Source organism: Heterodontus francisci, chromosome 18 (assembly GCF_036365525.1).
Source record: "Heterodontus francisci isolate sHetFra1 chromosome 18, sHetFra1.hap1, whole genome shotgun sequence".
Classification (NCBI taxonomy): domain Eukaryota; kingdom Metazoa; phylum Chordata; class Chondrichthyes; order Heterodontiformes; family Heterodontidae; genus Heterodontus; species Heterodontus francisci.
In genome coordinates, this window is record NC_090388.1 from 52,681,052 (window position 1) to 52,701,916 (window position 20,865).

At 45.9% G+C, this 20,865-nt stretch overlaps 1 protein-coding gene across 5 annotated transcripts in view; it reads right to left on the bottom strand.

The window, feature by feature from the left end:
* cacna1c (calcium channel, voltage-dependent, L type, alpha 1C subunit) overlaps positions 1-20,865 on the bottom strand; it is a 1,113,964-nt gene that overhangs the window by 90,527 nt on the left and 1,002,572 nt on the right. For all 5 annotated transcript variants that reach the window (XM_068050762.1, XM_068050758.1, XM_068050759.1 and 2 more), the window contains 2 exons: positions 16,487-16,643; positions 1,417-1,544 (listed from right to left, as the gene is read on the bottom strand). In XM_068050762.1, the coding sequence (XP_067906863.1) occupies positions 1,417-1,544; positions 16,487-16,643 (285 nt within the window). The remainder of the gene's footprint in view (positions 1-1,416; positions 1,545-16,486; positions 16,644-20,865) is intronic.

The following is a 20,865-nucleotide window of genomic DNA, read 5'->3' on the forward strand; positions in this document are numbered from 1 at the left end:
CTGGGATATCCCATGTGTCATATTACTATAGAGATAGATGATGCAGGGGGTACCTGTTGGGTTTTTGATCTGTGTGCTTGCAGGCACAGTCAGTTTGTTGGCCTTTGGATAAGCAGTTGGCTTTTGGAAAGCTGCTGGTTTCAGACAAGCAGTTGGCTTTTGTAAGTCAGTTGGACTCAGAAGCAAAGAAGCCATCGGGAATCAGGTGTGTTTCTGTTTTGAGTGAGGCCTGTGCTCAAGCTGGGATCTCCAGATCCTGGAGATCTCATATCTCAGACAATAGCTAAGGAATTAGGACATCAAAGTGAATTCCTATGAGCTGTGGTACACTTTGGATTGGTCTCAGGAAAAGTGAACAAACCGCCAAGATCCTGTAACATACAGGGGAATTCTTGGGGTGGAAGTAACAGTTGAATTGGAGTGTTCTGTTGAGATTTAGAGTTTGAAGTATATGTCTTCACATTCTGTTAGATTTTAAGTTTAAAATATGTGTTTCCAAATTATAGTGTTAAGTTAGTAGTGTTTTTCTTTGTTTAACACTTGTACAGGAAAGTTTTTGTTTAAAATGTGAAACCTTGTGGCATAATTCTTTCAGAAATAACTGAGAATTCAACTTTCTCTTTTTTAAAAGTTACCAGTCCCTAATGGGATAGTAACAGATATTTTTAAAGCTAACACAAAGATTATGGAAACTCGAGTTGCGCTGAATGTAATTTGCAATTAAAATAGCACGATCTTTTGCGCATATATTGGCAAAATTGCACAAAAAAGCACAATTCAGCAGAAACTCTCGGCCGTAGTATATATGACAGATAAGCAGGACAGACAGTACAGGGTTAATCGGGTAGTTGCGTAATGGCTTTAAGCCAGAAAGCAGGAGATAAACAGGTAGCTTTTCCTCTGTCAGTCCCCACTGGCTGCTTGAGTTATATTAAAAGTCCTTTGTCTGCCACCAGAGACTCCTCACATCGTCCAGACTGTAGGAGTTTTGAAATAGGGCCTTGTGCCAGATCTCTTCAGGTGTCCCTTTACAGTCAGAGACTGCAAGCACATGTTACATTACAGGACAGCACACTGGGGATAGAAACCTGTTTCAGAAACTGGCTTCTGCATCCTCTTTTCTTTTTCCTATGCTGGGCGTTTGCCAATTCTCCAGGTGTAGGGAAGAGAAAAATCTATATTATACTTGCATGTAATGTGTGGTTCAGAGTTTACACAAGAGGAGTGGTCCATCAGGCCTATAGTTTAGGAGCTAGGTTAATGCATAATGTACAGCTGAGAGTCTAAGTTACAGATAAATATGGCATATAGCATATTGCATATAATGTTTGTGACAGACTAATATAGAATATAAAAAATGAATACTATGTCTAAAATGAATGTTTCAAATTCTGAGATTTAAGTGGCAGCACTTACTTGGCCTCAGGGTCATACTCAGCCCAGATTCTCTTAAATTCATCCAGATGATGAGGACCAAGAATGGACCAATCACGTGTTAAATAGTCAAAATTATCCATGATTACAGCCACAAAGAGATTGATGATCTAAGAAGAAAAATATACATTATATTAACAGCTTGGAGCAAAGTCACAAAGTAAAACACGATGAGATTCTGGCTTTACAATGTGGTTGGTAACAACATTAGCTGGTAATAGCTACTTTAGTTTAGTTTAGTTTAGAGATACAGGACTGAAACAGGCCCTTCGGCCCACCGAGTCTGTGCCGACCATCAACCACCCATTTATACTAATCCTACACTAATTCCATATTCCTACCACATCCCCATCTGTCCCTATATTTCCCTGCCACCTACCTATACTAGGGGCAATTGCTAATGGCCAATTTACCTATCAACCTGCAAGTCTTTGGCATGTGGGTGGAAACCGGAGCACCCAGAGGAAACCCACGCAGACACAGGGAGAACTTGCAAACTCCACACAGACAGTACCCAGAATTGAACCCGGGTCGCTGGAGCTGTGAGGCTGCGGTGCTAACCACTGCGCCACTGTGTCTGGAAATGTATAAGAATCACTGCATACCACATGCAGAATCCCTACAGGTTGATATGCCTAGTATTTATTTAGTATTCTTGCATACTGACACAACTGCCAAGTGCATATACCATCCCTACAGACTGATTCACATGCCATCCTTGATTGCTGACTACACAGACTTTTCATACTCACCAAAGCATGTAGCGTCCCTGGATGGTGAACAGATATGCCAGCCCAATATGTTGCCAAAAATATCATCTAATTGCATAAACCTTCTCAACTTGCTCACCATGTACATCAAAGGACTGATGTCAGGAAATTGCTCTTCACACAAAGAGACTTTCAGATAGAGCAGTGGAGGTCAACAGCCTGGAATCATTTAAGAAACAACTGATGCTAAAATGGGTCGGGGACCGTTAGTTTTCTTTCAGGTTGGATCAACGAAAATGGGCTGAAGGACCTTTCTCATCTGTAATTAACCTGTGTTTCTGATATACCAACTCACGCACCATCCCTAGATGCTAGTGCACATCTTGACCCCAAACAACAATCACATTCCGTGTCTTGACATGACAATATATAAACATAGTGGGGTGGATTTTTATTCTGGGGTCTGGACCCCGACACTGGGAAACCTTTCAGGTCCCAACCCTGTGCTGTGTGGACCGGAAACATCGCAGCTATTTTCAAACCATCAGGTCAATTAATAGCCAGGAAGCAGTTCGTTATCCAATTATGGGTGGTGGGTGGGGTCCCGAGGCTGGAAGACCAATAAGAGGGCCTCCAGCAGTGATGCAATGGCAGCCCCACAGCTGAGGTGAGATGAAGAGAGAGAGAGAGAGAGAGAGGGAGGGCACCTCAACATGGAGGCACCCTCTGAGGACAAGCTAAGATTTTTTTTAAATTAAAAAAGGTCACAGCTGCCTGGCCATTATCGTGGAGGGGCAACCCCTCCACGGGACAGCCAGTGGCTGCGGCCTGATGGCCATAACGGGTGCGCTGGGGCGGGGGTCCCTTACTGGATTAAGCACGGCACCATACTCCCTCCCATGAGGCCACCTAGTTGCGCTGGCCATGTTTCAGTCATTGTTCATAGCCCACATGCCAGCTAGAAAATCCCAGTTGGCTCAGGATAGAGGCCTTAATAGGCCCCTTAATTGGCTTCAATTAGCTACCTGCCGCTTGCAGGTAGGTAGCCATTCCGAACCCGATGCAGCTATTTCAAAAATGGCTTGTGGTTTGAGATTGTGGCCCCAATCTGGCACAACAGTCGGTGGCGTGAATTTCTTGGCCCGCCTGCCTCCTAACCTCATCAGGATTTAAAAATTCAGCCCAGTGTATCACCACCCAGCAATAAAACAAAAAAAAAGTATTATATTAGTTCCATCTTAAAATTCAATTGACCAGGAAAGGATGTGAAAATGTTTTAAATGACATTGGCTGGAATTTTATGCCCCCCCCCACCCCCCTGCAGGTGGGGGCTGGTAGCGAGGAAGTCATAAAATTGATTGGGAGGCGGGGGTGGCCGTTCCCGTCGACATCCCGCGCCTGCTGCAATTTTACAAGGGGTGGCAGCGGCACGAAATAGCTCACTTACCCCAGGCCAATTAAGGCCTTAAGTGGCAGTTAAGTGGCCAATTAACTGCCAATTAAGGGCCTCCTCCTGCTGTCACTAGTATATTACCAGCAGCTGGCAGGCAGCTCAGCACCTCCAGGAGGCCACTCAGTAAAACCTGGCAGCCTCCTGACGGGCTGGGGGAGGCCTTCCTGATTGGGCACCCTGTGGCCCACGGAGGGCCCCCCCACAGCCCAACCGCCCCCACTGAACTACAAGCCCCACCACTACCTCGCAATCCGATGCCCCCTTGCTGATTGTCCCCGGAAGGCCCCACAAACATACCTTTTTTCCAGGGCCGGCATCGCTCTTGTTCCTCACCCTGCCTGCAGTCCCAGCATTGGCCACCGCTCTCGGTGGCGCTGCTGGGACAGAGAGCGGCTGGCCTGTTGATTGGCTGACAGCTCTTGGAGGAGGGACTTCTTGCCTCAGAGTGGTGGAAGTCCTGTCCGAGGCCAATTAAGGGCTTGGGCCACGTAAAGCCATAGTGTGGCTCCCAGGCCTGGTGGAGGTGGCCCCGCCCCTGACTTTGCCAGTGGGTGGAGCCTCCCGCCCAATGTAAAATTCTGACCATTAAATTCTTTAAAAATGCTCACTGTAGTACTTGCAGAGCTTCATTACAGATTTAGTGAAATATTCAAAGTGCTTTACCGCTTTAATTAAATTATCCTGGACACATGTTTGTCCAATTAAAGGGCTACTCCTTTCATGGAAAAGGATCTGGAAAACATTTTCTTGTTTATATGTGAATATAGACTATCGTGGCAAAAGAATTCACTGCTTGATTACACATGTTGCATCTTGAGGAAAAGAACATATTAATCTTGTCCTTCTGCAAACAGAAAATGTTTTGTCAAATGCTTTTTGTGAACATGGTAAAGGTGAATGGGGAGTGATGCTGTCTCCTCCATAATGATGTCCAGCTTGCTTTGGAACGCCATCTCACTGTTTTTGCTTGGTGGAAGTCATGTTGAGTCATGAGTGGGTGGTTGGTAGAGGGAGCAGGCAGGAACATAGGGCTGAATTTGGTGTGAACGTTGGGGCCAGGAACAGAGGTTGGGGGGGGGCATAAAATTGGGACAGGAGACATCGGACAGGAAGTCCGACGTCATGATGTCCCATCCTGATTTTATCAATGGTGACAAAGATGGAGGGCAAAGTTCAGATGGCAACACGGTGGGCAGGTAATTAATGTATTTAAGAAGCCTATTGAACAGCAATTTTATTTGTGGTTTTAAACTTTATTAAAGGCAGATGGGATTCATGGAACTTCAGAGGAGCACCTGCTTCTAGGAGGTGACATGGAGGTGGGAGCTTATTGCTGGCTGCAAGGGGAGTTTATCGGGAGAAGCAGCATTAACTGCCAAGCAGGGTAGAGAAGGGACAACATCGGGCATCGTCTGAGGAGTGGGAGCAAAGGTCCCAGAATTGTGGGGGTGCTATGCCAAGGAGGGCCAGGGGCAAGTGCCACCTCATCAGAGGTGACAATGGGGGGCAGGGTAAAGAGGGGGGCTTTTTGTAGGGAAGGATGTACTTAGAGAGAGGCCACCTATCATGGACCTCATTCATCCAGGCTTCAGGGATCCCATTGATGAGAAGGTGCAGCAGAGTGGGAGGGAGGGCCAGGCACCTGCAGTGGCACTGCAACAACCTGTGAGGCCACAGGAGGGTCAGCAGTGGCCTCCAGATGATGTAGAAGACAGGTGGCTCTCCTATGCAGAAGTAGGTACCCTCCAGAAAGGGTCTCCAGGTCAAGGCTCGACTACCTATAGATGCCCAACAGGCAGTGCCAACGAAGACTCCATCTCTCCAGAGATGCTATCACTGACCTATGCGCTATGATGCAGGACTAGCTGTTCTCCAGGGGACTTGGTGGAAATCCAATGTCAGTGGCATGGAAGGTCACTGTGGTGCTGAACTTCTTTGCCTCTGGATCATTCAAGGGATCCATGGGGGGCATGCGTAGGATCTCACAGTCAGTGGCCCATTGGTGCATCAATGAGATCAGAAATGCCCTTTTCAGGAGGGGCAATGGCTAAGTGTACTTCCACACGGATCCCAACTCTCAAGCTGAGAGGGCCATTGGGTTCGGGGTCATTGCTGGATTCCCTCTGATGAGGGTGTTATTGACTGCACACATGTGGCCATCAAGGCTTCTGAATACCAGCCAGTGGCCTTCATCAACAGGAAGGGCTACCACTCCCTCAATGTGGTTTGCAACCACCGAAAGCAGATCGTGCAGGTCTGTGCAAGCTTCCCGGGAAGTTGCCACAATGCCTACATTTTGAGGCAGTCCCAGATGCCAGAACTTTTCTGGCCTCCTTCATGTCTTCAAGGATGGTTCCTTAGAGACAAGGGCTACCCACTGAGGACATGGCTACTGACACCTGTGAGGAACCCATGCACAGATGCAGAGGAGAGTTACAACTCCTGCCATGGGACAATGTATGAGAGCATAGAGCAGGCTATTGGTCTCCTGGAGATGAGATTCAGGTGTCTAGATCGGTCTGGTGGAGCCCTTCTGTATGCCCAGTGATGGTCCCATGTCTCGTGGTGGTCTGCTGTGCACTGCACAAACTGGCGTTACAGAAACATAGAAACATAGAAAATAGGAGCAGGAGTAGGCCATTTGGCCCTTCGAGCCTGCTCTGCCATTCATTATGATCATGGCTGATCATCCAACTCAGTAACCTGTTCCCGTTTTTGCCCCATACCCTTTGATCCCTCTAGGCCCAAGAGCTGTATCTAACTCCTTCTTGAAAACATACAATGTTTTGGCCTCAACTGCTTTCTATGGTAGCAAATTCCATAGGCTCACCACTCTCTGGGTGAAGAAATTTCTCCTCATCTCAGTCCTGAAAGGTTTACCCCGTATCCTTAGACTATGACCCCTGGTTCTGGACTCCCCCACCACTGGGAACATCCTTCCTGCTTCTACCCTGTCAAGTCCTGTTAGAATTTTATAGGTTTCTATGAAATCCCCCCTCACTCTTCTGAACTCCAGCAAATATAATCCTAACCGACTCAATCTCTCCTCATACGTCAGTCCCGCCATCCCAGGAATCAGTCTGGTAAACCTTCGCTGCACTCCCTCTATAGCAAGAACATCCTTCCCCAGATAAGGAGACCAAAACTGCACACAATATTCCAGGTGTGGCCTCACCAAGGCCCTGTATAATTGCAGCAAGACATCCCTGCTCCATTACTCAAATCCTCTCGCTATGAAGGCTAACATACCATTTGCCTTTTTTACCGCCTGTTGGACCTGCATGCTTACCTTCAACGACTGGTGTACGAGAACACCCAGGTCTTGCTGCATATTGCCCTCTCTCAGTTTACAGCCGTTCAGATAATAATCTGCCTTCCCGTTTTTGCTACCAAAGTGGAAAACCTCACATTTATCCACATTATACAGCATCTGCCATGCATTAGCCCACTCACTCAACTTGTCCAAATCACCCTGAAGCCTCTCTGCATCCTCCTCACAACTCACCCTCCCACCCAGTTTTGTGTCAACTGCAAATTTGGAGATATTACATTTAGTTCCCTCATCTAAATCATTAATATATATTGTGAATAGCTGGGGTCCTAGCACCAATCCCTGCGGTACCCCACTAGTCACTGCCTGCCATTCGGAAAAAGACCCATTTATCCCTACTCTTTGTTTCCTGTCTGCCAACCAATTTTCTATCCATTGCAATACACTACCCCCAATCCCATGTGCTTTAATTTTACACGCTAATCTCTTATGTGGGACTTTGTCGAATGCCTTCTGAAAGTCCAAATAAACCACATCCACTGGCTCCCCCTCATCAACTCTAATAGTTACATCCTCAAAGAATTCTAGTAGATTTGTCAAGCATAATTTCCCTTTCATAAATCCATGCTGACTCTCCCTGATTCTACCACTGTTCTGTAAGTGCTCTGCTATAAAATCTTTGATAATGGACTCTAGAATTTTCCTCACTACCGACGTCAGGCTGACAGGTCTATAATTCCCTGCTTTCTCTCGACCTCCCTTTTTAAATAGTGGGGTTACATTAGCTACCTTCCAATCTGTAGGAACTGTTCCAGAGTCGATAAAATCTTGGAAGATGACCACCAATGCATCCACTATTTTGAGGGCCACTTCCTTAAGTACTCTGGGATGCATACCATCAGGCCCTGGGGATTTATCGGCCTTCAATCCCATCAATTTACCCAGACCATTTCTCTACTAATACTGATCTCCTTCAGTTTCTCTCTCTCACTAAGCCCCGTGTTCCCCAACATTTCTGGTATGATATTTGTGTCCTCCTTTGTGAAGACAGAACCAAAGTATGCATTTAGTTGGTCAGCCATTTCTTTGTTCCCCATAATAAATGCCCCTGTTTCTGACTGTAAGGGACCTACATTTGTTTTCACCAATCTTTTTCTTTTCACATACCTATAGAAACTTTTACAGTCAGTTTTTATGTTCCCCATAAACTTGCTCTCGTCCTCTATTTTCCCTTTCTTAATCAATCCCTTGGTCCTCCCTTGCTGAATTCTAAACTGCTCCCAATCCTCAGGTCTGTTGTTTTTTCTGACAGATTTATATGCCTCTTTCTTGGATCTAATGCTATCTCTAATTTCCCTTGTAAGCCATGGTTTGGCGACCTTCCCCGTTTTACTTTTGCGCCAGACAGGGATAAACAATTGTTGCAGTTCATCAATGAGCTCTTTAAATGTTTGCCATTGCCTATCCACCGTGATCCCTTTAAATAACATTTCCCAATCCGTCATAGCCAACTCGTGCCTCATACCTTCGGAGTTTCCTTTACTGCGATTCAGGACCCAGTCTCAGAATCAACTATGTCACTCTCCAACTTGATGGAGAATTCTATTATATTATGGTCGCTCATCCCCAAGGGGTCTCGCACAACTAGATTGTCAATTATTCCTCTCTCATTACACAATACCCAGTCTAGGATGGCCTGTTCTCCAGTTGATTCTTCAACGTATTGGTCCAGAAAACCATCTCGTATACACTCCAAGAATTCCTCCTCTACAGTATTGTGACTAATTTGATTTGCCCAATCTATATGCAGATTAACGTCACCCATAATTACAGATGTTCCTTTATCGCATGCGTCTCCAATCTCCTGTTTAATGCCATTCCCAACATCACCACTACAGTTTGGGGGTCTATATACAACCCTCACTAACGTTTTTTGCCCTTTAGTGTTTCTCAGCTCTACCCATACAGATTCCACATCGTCAGAGCTAATATCTTTCCTCACTGTTGCGTTAATTTCCTCTTTAACCAGCAATGCAACTCCACCGCCTTTTACTTTTTGTCTTTCTTTCCTAAATACTGAATACCCCTGGATGTTCATTTGCCATCCCTGGTCACCTTGCAGCCATGTCTCTGTAATCCCGATTATATCATACCCATTTACATCTATTTGTGTGATTAATTCATCCACTTCATTGCGAATGCTCTGCATGTTAAGGCACAAAGCCTTAAGGCTTGTCTTTTTACATTACTTGTCCCCTTCCCACTATTTTTCACTGTGGCCCTGTTTGATTCTGGCCCTTGATTTCTCTGCCTATCACTTTTCTTATTCCCCTTACTGTCTTTTGTTCTTGTCTTTGATCCCCCCCTCCTCTGACTCCTTGCAAAGGTTCCCATCCTCCTGCCATTTTAGTTTAAACCCTCCCCAACCACTCTAGCAAATACTCTCCCTAGGATATCAGTCCCGGTCCTGCCCATGTGTAACCCGTCCAGTTTGTACTGGTCCCACCTCCCCCAGAACCGGTCCCAATGTCCCAGGAATCTAAAACCCTCCCCCTCACACCATCTCTTCAGCCACATATTCATCCGATATATCCTGCTATTTCTACTCTGACTAGCACGTGGCTCTGGTAATCCTGAGATCACTATCTTTGAGGTCCTACTTTTCAACTTACTTCCTAGCTCCCTATATTCTGCATTTAGGACCTCATCCTTTTTTTTTAAACCTATGTTGTTTGTACCAATGTGTACCACGACCACTGGCTGTTCACCTTCCCCCTTCAGAATGTCCCGTAACCGCTCTGAGACATCGTTGACCCTAGCACCAGGGAGGCAACATACCATCCTGGAGTCTCATTTGCGGCCACAGAAATGCCTATCTATTCCCCATACAATTGAATCCCCTATTACTACTGGGGGGAGGCGTTGAACAATAAGGAATGTGAGGAGCACAACATCTCCTCGGACAATGAGGATGCAGAGGAGGGAGCTGGCCAAGCATTGATGGATGAGGGACCCCAGGGTCAACAGGAGAGATGCCATGAGATATGTACAAGGGAGGCTCACGATGCCCTTATACATTTGCGATTTGATGGATCTTTACTGCCAGTTGTACATTGACCAATAAAGACTTACCTTTATGCAGCCCTGTTGTTGCCTTCTTTCCTTCAGGAGGCATTCGCCCATTGATCAGTTGCACAGCGCAGAGCTGGCCAGGCTCCAAACTGGACCCCTTGCAGCATGATGCCTCACCTTGAGCCTCTTCACAGAGGCTGGGTTGAAATGAAGGGCCAAAGGACATTTGGAAATGGAAGGAGATCGTGCATGGTTTAAAAAACTAGTCATTACTGACCGTAATATTCGTGCCATCATTTAGAGTGCCTGTTTCTACCCGCTGTGACATTGCCCAACTTCATCCCTGTCTCAGCTCACCTGCTGCTAAAATCCTTATTCATGCCTTCGTTACCTCTAGACTTCACGATCCCAACACACTCTTGGCTGGTCTCCCACATTTTACTCTCTGTAAACTTAAGGTCATCCAAAACTCTGCTGTCTGTGTCTTAACTCGCAACAAGTCCCATTCTCCTATCACCCCTGTGCTCATTGAACGACATGTCTCCTGGGCGGCACAGTGGCGCAGTGGTTAGCACCGCAGCCTCACAGCTCCAGGGACCTGGGTTTGATTCTGGGTACTGCCTGTGCGGAGTTTGCAAGTTCTCCCTGTGACTGCGTGGGTTTTCGCCGGGTGCTCCAATTTCCTCCCACAGCCAAAGACTTGCAGGTGATAGGTAAATTGGCCATTGTAAATTGCCCCTAGTGTAGGTAGGTGGTAGGGAATATGGGATTACTGCAGGGTTAGTATAAATGGGTGGTTGTTGGTCGGCACAGACTTGGTGGGCCGAAGGGCCTGTTTCAGTGCTGTATCTCTAAATAAAAAATAAATAAACATCTTTTGATTTTAAAATTCTCATCCTTGTTTTCAAATCCCTCCATGGCCTCGCCCCTCGCTATCTCTGTAAACTCCTCCAGCCCCAAAATCCTCCGATATATCTGTGCTCCTCTAATTCTGGCCTCATGTGCATCCCTGATTTTAATCGCTCCACCGTTGGTGACGGCACCTTCAGTTGCCTAGGCCCCAAGCTCTGGAATGCTCTCCCTACACCTCTCCACCTCACTTTCCTCCTTTACAACACTCCTTAAAACCTACCTTTTTGACCAAGATTTTGGTCATCTGACCTAATATCTTCTTTGGTGGCTTGGGGTCATACTTTGTTTTATAATACTCCTGTGAAGTACCTTGGGATGTTTTATTACGTTAAAGGCACTATATAAATATAATTTGTTGTTATTGTAAAATGGCTGCCGGGTGGTGGGGGGGTGGGGGGTGGTGGGTGAAGCAAATTAAGACCATCGCTTGGATTTTAATTGAAAGACACAGTAAAAAGTGCAATTTGTTTTTAAAACTTGCATCTTAGAAATGAAGAAAAGGAGCTTGGACTAAGTTTCCCCTCCAATTTGCCCTAATGTCCTATCATAATGTCCCTTGCAACCGCGTCATAACGCTGTACTGAGGGATCCTGCCTAAGTTTGGGAACTCTGGGCTCTGCCCACCCTGTGCTCATAAGGAGAACCTTCGGCACAAATGTTCTTTAGTATTGCTGAAAAAAGAGACATGCTGTTGAAGCTTTTTATCTTGCACTCATCAGGACAGATTTCAAAGGGAGCAATAATTTTTACTGCATGAGAAAAGAGTGCTGATTGGTTGCCAAGTTTACTCTGATTGGTCGAGTCATTGCCTTGGAGAATGCACCAGGGAACTATTGTCTCCCACGCTTTTGTTTAATTCAAAAAAGTCTAAATGCCTGGATATGTTCCTTTGGCCTGTAGAGGACAGGTCACTGTGTATGAATATACGTAGCTTCGAGCAAGCGTGAGTGAACAACGCTGCGAGACCGACTGATAATCTTAAATTGGTTGTCAATGTAATTCTTAGCACACTCAGGATTGTTCATTAAGTGCTGTCCAATCATGGAATCACATCTAAGATTAGATATTGTGTTCTGAGTTTTGCAAGTTCGACTTGGTTGAGTCCTCCATTACCCCCGACACCTCGTCCCCTTCACACAGCCCCTTCCCATGTGATCGCAGGAGGTGTAATACCTGCCCCTTTACCTCCTCTCTCCTCACTATCCAAGGCCCCAAACCCTCCTTTCAGGTGAAGCAGCGATTTACTTGTACTTCTTTCAATTTAGTATGCTGGATTCACTGCTCACAATGTGGTGTCCTCTACATCGGGGAGACCAAACGCAGATTGGGTGACCGCTTTGCGGAACAACTTCGCTCAGTCCGAAAACATAACCTAAAGCTTCCTGTCGCTTGTCATTTCAACACACGCCCCTGCTCTCATGCCCACATCTCTGTCCTGGGCTTGCTGCAGTATTCCAGTGAACATCAACACAAGCTCAAGGAACAGCATCTCATTTACCAATTAGGCATGCTACAGCCTGCCAGACTGAACATTGAGTTCAATAATTTCAGAGCATGACAGGTCCCCCTTTTTTATTTTTATTTTTCTTTTTTTCTTTTATATTTAATTTAGTTTGTTTCATCATTCATTTTTTTTACCATGTACCTGCCCACTGTTTTTTTTCCTGTTTGTGTTTTTGGCCAGGGCTGTTCATTATTCCCTCATTTAACACCCTCTCTGCACTAACGCTTTGTCTTTCACTACACCATTAACACACCCTTTGCCTTTGCTGGATGACCTTCTGGTAAGTTCTTCTCTGTGACCCTCTGTCCTATCAACACTTTCCCTTTTGCCCCACCCCCGCTTTATTTGCTTAAAACCTATTACATTTCTAATCAGTTCTGATGAAGGGTCACTGACCTGAAGCGTTAACTCTGCTTCTCTCTCCACAGATGCTGCCAGACCTGCTGAATATTTCCAGCATTTTTAATTTTTATTTCAGATTTCCAGCATCTGCAGTATTTTGCTTTTATTTTAGTGTTTAATTCACTGCCACTTCTCTTCCAGGAATGCCTACTTGAAGAAGTTCTGCTCTTCTCTCCGATGGGATTTCCGTTTGTCTCTGTTACCTTGTTCACCTTCATTGCTTCTATTTCCCTCCTAGTGTTTGATAAAGTGTCTACTAAAACTCGTTTTCACAGCCACATCTCCTTCCTCAGTGACTGTCTCCGGCTCTGACTTATTCCAGATGGATTCCAACTGAAGTTTCATCCTTCATGTTTTGAATCCACCCAGGATTACAGGTATTTCTGAGAAATACAACGTTCCTCGGACTGCTGTTCTCGCCGCATCCCGAGATCCACACTCAGTGCCATGCGCCGCCAATCATGTACACACCGGACCTCTCTCTCCAGAAACACCGCCTCACCTTATCACAAAGCTGTTCTACTCCGCAGTTTCGTTTCATCCTTCGTCTTATCTGACGCATTAAAAACAAACTTTTTTTCTTCCTTGCAGGTGTTAAGGAATGCAAGCTCCAGCAGCTGATGGGGACTAACGCCCCTCCAGATCCTTCTTCCCCTTCACTTCCCTCTGACCCCATCCCTTCTGATCTGACCCCTTGTGGTGTATTCACTATACCTTCTGACCTTCCCTTCTCTGATGCTGAACGTTCTGTACTCAGCAAAGGACTCAGTTTTATCCCCTAATGCCCCCACCTCAGTTAGTTTCGCGCTCGGCATGACGTTGAGCTCTTCGTCCATCGCCTTCGCCTCCAGGCTCACTTCTTTGACCAGGAATCCTCCCCCCAACCAACAGACCCATTCACCCGCTTCCAGCATTCTCCCTCTACCTGGACCCTTCCCTCTGTCCTCTTACGTGCTCTTGATCTTTTCATTGAAAACTGTCGGCGAGATATCAGCCATCTCAATTTCTCTGCTGCCCTCACTCATTCCAATCTGTCTCCCTCTGAACTTACTGCATTCTGTTCTCTCAGGTCTAACCTTGACATTGTGATCAAACCTGCAGACAAGAGTGGTGCTGTTGTTGTTTGGTCTACGACCTCTACCTTGTAGAGGCTGAGCGCCAACTCTCAGACACTTCTTCCTACCTTCCCCTGAACCATGACCCCACCACCAAACATCAAGCTACTGTCCACAGGATTGTCACTGATCTCAGCAACTCTGAAGATCTTCCCTCTACAGCTTCCAACCTCATTGTCCCGCAACCTCAGACAGCCCATTTCTACCTCATTCCTAAAATCCACAAACAGGACTTTCCTGGCAGACCCATCATTTCAGCCAGTTCCTGCCCCACTGAACTTACTTTTTCCTATCTTTTCTCCCCTGGTCCAGTCTGTTCCCACCTACATCCGTGACTCTTCTGACGCCCTACGTCATTTTGACAATTTCCAGTTTCCTGGCCCTAACCGCCTCCTCTTCACTATGGACGTCCAATCTTTCTACACCTCCATCCCCCACCAGGACGGTTTGAGGGCTCTCCACTTCTTCCTTGAACAGAGGCCCAACCAGTCCCCATCCACCACCACCCTCCTCCGCTTGGCTGAACTTGTTCTCACATTGAACAACTCCTCCTTCAAATCCACTCACTTCCTTCAAATAAAAGGTGTTGCTATGGATACCTGCATGGGTCCTACTTATGCCTGTCTTTTAGTGGGATATGTCGAACATTCCTTGTTCCAGTCCTACTCAGGCCGTTTCCTGCTCCCGCCCCGAACTGGAAAACTTTATCAACTTTGCTTCCAATTTCCACCCTTCTCTCACCTTTGCATGGCCCATCTCTGACACTTCCCTTCCCTTCCTCGACATCTCTGTCTCCATCTCTGGGGATAGGCTGTCAACTAACATTCATTATAAGCCCACCAACTCCCACAGCTACCTCAACTATATTTCTTCACACCCTACTTCCTGTAAGGACTCCAATCCATTCTCCCAGTTTCTCCATCTCCAACGCATCTGCTCTGATGATGCAAACTTCCACAACAGCGCTTCTGATATGTCTTCCTTTTTCCTCAACCGAGGATTCCCCCCCCAACTGTGGTTGACAGGGCCCTCAACCATGTCTGGCCCATTTCCTGCACCTCTGCTCTCACCCATTCCCCTTCCTCCCAGAACCGCAACAGAGTTCCCCTTGTCCTCACTTTCCACCCCACCAGCCTCCACATTCAAAGGATCATCCTCTGCCATTTCCGCCACATCCAGCATGATGCCACTACTAAACGCATCTTCCCCTCCCCTGTCAGCATTCCGAAGGGATCGTTCCCTCCATGACACCCTGGTCCACTCCTCCATTACCCCCGACACCTCGTACCCTTCCCACGGCACCTTCCCATGCAATCGCAGGAGGTGTAATACCTGCCCCTTTACCTCCTCTCTCCTCACTATCCAAGGCCCCAAACACTTCTTTCAGGTGAAGCAGCGATTTACTTGTACTTCTTTCAATTTAGTATACTGTATTCCCTGCTCACAATGTGGTCTCCTCTACACTGGGGAGACCAAATGCAGATTGGGTGACCGCTTTGCGGAACACCTTCGCTTGCCATTTCAACACACCCCCCTGCTTTCATGCTCACATCTCTGTCCTGGGATTGCTGCAGTGTTCCAGTGAACATCAACACAAGCTCGAGGAACAGCATCTCATTTATCGATTAGGCACACTACAGCCTACCGGACTGAACATTGAGTTCAATCATTTCAGAGCATGACAGGCCCCCCTTTTTTACTTTTAGTTTTATTTATTTATATTTTAAAATTTTATTTTAGTCTTTTTCATCATTTTTTTTTTATCACGTGCCTGCCCACAGTTTTTCTTTTATCATGTTTGTGCTTTTGGCCAGGGCTGTTCATTATTCTGTCATTTAACACCCTCTCTGCACGAACGCTTTGTCTTTCACCATACTATTAACACACCCTTTGCCTTTGCTGCATGACCTTCTGGTCAGTTATTCTCTGTGACCCTCTGTCCTATCAACACCTTCCCTCGTGTTATGTTTTGCCCCACCCCAGCTTTATTTGCTTAAAACCTATTACATTTCTAACTTTTGCCAGTTCTGATTAAAGGTCACTGACCTGAAACGTTATCTCTGCTTCTCTCTCCACAAATGCTGCCAGACCTGCTGAGTATTTCCAGCATTTTTTGTTTTTATGTCAGTACTCTGTCTATCGCAAATAGCCAAAGGGACATGCTGTTTGATATGATCCATCAGTTGTTGGGACGTAGGGCCTATGTACCTGGCATCGCACCGGCACTGGAATTCATATACCACATTACTCATTTGTGTGGTTGGCAGAACATCTGTTTAGCTTGATGGCAGCATCCCATAAGTGGAATATACCATTTGTGTTGCTGCTGCATAGTAGCAATGTGAAACAGCCAGCTTCACCTGTTGCTCAAATTTTTTGAGATACCTTACCCTTCCTGTCTTTCCTCATCATTCATTAGTTCAAGAAAGCACAGTAGCGCTGGGCTATATTTTTGACTAATGTAGCTGCAAAAAGTTAAAATGGGGAGCAGCGGGGGAATAATCCACAGAATACACTAGCTCCAGTAATCTTTCTTTCACGGTATATATTTCTATTGAATACTATATACATTAAAGTGAAAAATTCCAAGATTCCTTCAGGATTTGTACTCACCAAGAAGGCACATAGCATGTAGAAACTAACAAAGTAGAAGAAAGCGAAATAAGTTCCACAGCTCAAATCCGTCTCGTGAATTGCTGACTCTTTCTCACAAGCTTGTCCTGGGAGACAGGATAACATGATCTCCTGCCAGGCCTCACCTGTAGCACATCTGAAAATGAAAGCAGGATATGTTAATGTGTTTCATTTAAGAATCATGAATAATACCCATTACGTTAGGTGTATATGCAAGGTACACTATATCACAGTCTGTATTTTAGAGAATAACATTCTTCTGCAAGAAAACAGTTAAATATATCCTGAAAGTACTGTGGATAAACTTCATTGCTGTTCACCACAGTTGAGGATACACAAACAGACCAATGTGTTGATAAATCTGCACACCACCTCCGCCTCCCCACCCCCACCCCGCCACTTCAAATTCCTTTCTTCCTCTTTACTTTTTTTTATATGTTCTTAATTGTTTGTGGAACAGTCTTACACATAAGAGAATAGCAGACCCTGTTTGCATTAAAGTTTTTGCAGAAGACACAAAACTTGGAAGTATTGTGACCTGTGTGGAGAATAGTGATAGACATCAGGAGGACATTGACAGGCTGGTGGAATGGGCGGACACATGGCAGATAAAATTTAATACAGAGAAGTGTGGAGTGACACATTTTGGTAGGAAGAACGAGGAGAGACAATATAAGGGATACAATTCTAAAAGGCAGCAGCAGAGGGACCTGGGGTTATATGTGCCCAATTTGTTGAAGGTGGCAGGGCAGGTTGAAAAAGTGGTTAATATAGCATAAGGAACACCAGCACTTGCAAGTTCACCTCCAAGCCATACACCATCCTGGCTCAATCGCCATTCCTTCACTGTCACTGATCAAAAACCTGGAACTCTCTTCCTAACAGCACTGTGGGTTTATCTACAACACATGGTCTGCAGCAGTTCAAGAAGGTGGCTTACTACCACCTTCTCAAAGGCAATTAGGGATGGGCAACAACCTTGCTGGTGATGCTCACATCCCATGAATGAATAAAAAAAACACATCCTGTGCTTTATAAATAGAAGAATAGAGTATGAAAACAAGGAAGTTAAAATGAACCTTTATAACACACTGACTGGGGCTCAACTGAAGTATTCTGTCCAAGTCTGGGTACCACACATTAGGAAGGATGTGAAGACAATAGACAGGGTTCAGAAAAGATTTACAAGAATAGTTCCAGGGATGACAGACTTCAGTTATGTGAATAGGTTGGAGAAGCTGGGCTGTTCTCCATAGAGAAGAGAAATTTGAGAGGAGATTTGATAGAGGTGTTCAAAATCATAAGGGATCTGGACAGAGTAGATAGGGAGAAACTGTTCCCATTGGCGGAAGGGTCAAGAACCAGAGGACACCGATTTATGTTGAATGGCAAAAAATGCATCAGAACATAGGAAATAGAAGCAGGAGAAGCCCATTTGGTCCCTTGAGCCTGCTCTGTCATTCAACTAGATCATGGCTGAACTTCTACCTCAATGCCATTTTCCCACACTATCCCCATATCCTTTGAGCAGGAGTAGGGCATTTGGCCCTTTGAGCCTGCTCCATCATTCAACTAGATCATGGCTGATCTTCTACCTCAACATGAGGTAGGAGGAAAAATGCGCCATTGGACACAGTCACAGAGGATGTCATTTGTGACTTTGATTTGGACTGCTTCAGTGCAGTGGGAGGGGCAAAAACCTGATTGGAGAGATTCAAACATAGAATTTCTGGAAAGATGGACATGGATTTCAGGGACAAAAATACATTCAAAGTGTTTGAAACAGGGGCACGTGATAGAAAGCTTAGCCGTGTAGGGTGGTTTCATTAAGGGGAATGGTAAGCCAAGTTTCAATGAAAGCCAATAATGTCAATGCAATCATCCACAATAAAGTTGTGAATTGCACAGAACGTGTTCATGAGCAAATGGACATTCAGAATTCAGAAGGAAATGCAGAGAGGGCCGGTGATTGTTGATTTGGGAGCATTGGTGGATGGGATGGGTAGGACAGGAAGGAGGTTGGTAAAGTTAGTACCCAATGGATGCATTGGGTGGGAAGGTTGGGAAAGAGGAGGAGGCAGTTTGGGTTGCTGTTAATAAAGAGGAAGCAGTGGGTGCCTCAATGGGCCCTTTGAGCAATGCTGAGTAAGGCATAGAGGTTAGCTGTGAGTTTATGCAAGCTGTGAATGATGGCAGGAGAGTAGGAAGGCAGAGAAGTAATGATGGATTAGGGTAGGGATGAGTTGGGGGTTACGGGGGGTGGGGGTGGGGGTGGTGGGATAGGAAGCACACAAGATAAATGAAAAAAGGAACTATTTAGTGATAGAAATGAAAGGAAACAAAAGAGAAGGGTCCCAGAAGCACCAAGAGGGAAAAAAAAGGAGATAGAAGTAATGGGTTCGCATCTGGAGCAGCAGCCAAAATGCACACATGAATGGACACAGAGGAAAGTTGAACTACACAGGCATGTCAGAGTTTAGGAGAAATGTTCTGGTTGTAAACTGAGGATCTTCCCCCTTATTCTGGGTGTTGACTAGATCAAAGATTATTATACATGGTGCACCCTATAACTTAATGATACAATCAAAGGTTACAAAATCTTATCAAACATTTAAACACTCCACAAAACAAGACTCACAAATTCAACAGAATGTTTTAGTGAGTATCCTTCAGCAGATTTAGTGGATAAAAGAACTTCAGTCCATGTTCAACTCTCTCTCTCTTGTTCAGTCTCTCAATTGGTGTGTCTATCTCTCTTGGTTGGTGTATATTTGTATCCAGTACTACATTTTATTCATCTCTGGCAGCCATGCAGCAGTTTATTCACCCCTAGCGACCATGCTGCAGTTAATTCATCCTTAGCAACCATGCTACAGTTTATTCATCTCTACAAACCACACTATTTATCCCTAGTAACCATGCTACAGGTTATGCTTCTCTAACAACCAAGTTATTTATTCCTAATAACCATGCTGCAGTTTATTCATCTCTACAAACCACACTATTTATCCCTAGTAACCATGCTACAGGTTATGCTTCTCTAACAACCAAGTTATTTATTCCTAATAACCATGCTGCAGTTTATTCATCTCTACTAAACGTTCTGAAGTACAGCAACTGTGCTGGAGGTCAGTAACCATGGGCCGGATTTCCAAAGCCTGCTAAGTGCAGGCATGGAGGCGAGTGCACTTTGAATATCGTGTTCACGAAGATCGGCACTGGGATCAGCTGCCTCCGGAATGAAACGCCATTTTTAAAGAGATGCTAGCAGTGAGGGAATAGGTCGGGCACTTGCCTCCAATTAATAGGCCGTTGAGCTCATTGAAGAGCTCATTAACAGGCTTGTCAGCCGCAGTTTTTAATTTTTAAAGGCTGGGAACGGGAAGCATGCCGGGGGAACAGAACAGGGTGTGCAAGATGTGAACATAGCAGGGGACCATGAGGGCTATGGGAAGGGCTGATTAAAAGACTGCAGAGGCCCAAAAAAAAAGCTCAGTTGCTTCAAAAGTGCCATTGAGTGGCCATTGCTGCAGCTGTAAGACTTTCTTTTCTCAGTGATGAGTGGCAGGAAACTGGAGAGAGAAGTGAGGCCGCTGGCAGCACTTGGGCAGTTGGGGTTGGCAGATGAAGGCCTGGTAGGGAGTGCAGATGGTAACAGGCTACTCTGACATTGGACAAAGCTGCCAGGATGAGCTGTGGCAGATGCAACCTCCTGGACAGAGGGAGGCCAGAGGAGCACAGTGGGGGGCTGCAAGGGGAGAAAGGCACTACCAAGACATTGGGTGCACAGCCCAAGAGCCAGCTTCCTGTAAATGACAGAGTGTCAGTGCCATAGGAGGTTGCACCTATCCAGGCAGATGGTCTCTGACCTGTGTGCTCTGTTCCACAACGACCTGAAGCCTCACAGCTCCCATAGCAGTCCCCTACCTACAGCTGTCAATGTCTCCATCGTCCTAAACTTATATGCAACTGGATCATTCCAGATCAGCTGTGGACATATGAGGCATCTCACAGTCAGCAGCTCAGCAGACAGGTCAAGGATGCCATTTTCAGGAGAGCAGGGGACTACATCCACTTTGACATTGATGGGCCTGCGCCGGCACAGAGGGCATTGTGTTCAGCCTCCATTGCTGGATTCCTCCAGCTGCAGCGCATCATCACTTGCCCATCAAGGCACCCAGCAATCAGCCAGTGAGGTCCATCAACAGGAAGGGCTTCCACCTTCTCAACGCCCAACTGGTCCACGACCACAACACAAGCTTCCTCCACGTGTACTTGCTTTCCTGGCAGCTGCCATAACTCCTTCATCCTCCACCAGTCCAGGCTGCCCCAGTACTTCACTCCATCCCCCAAAGTGT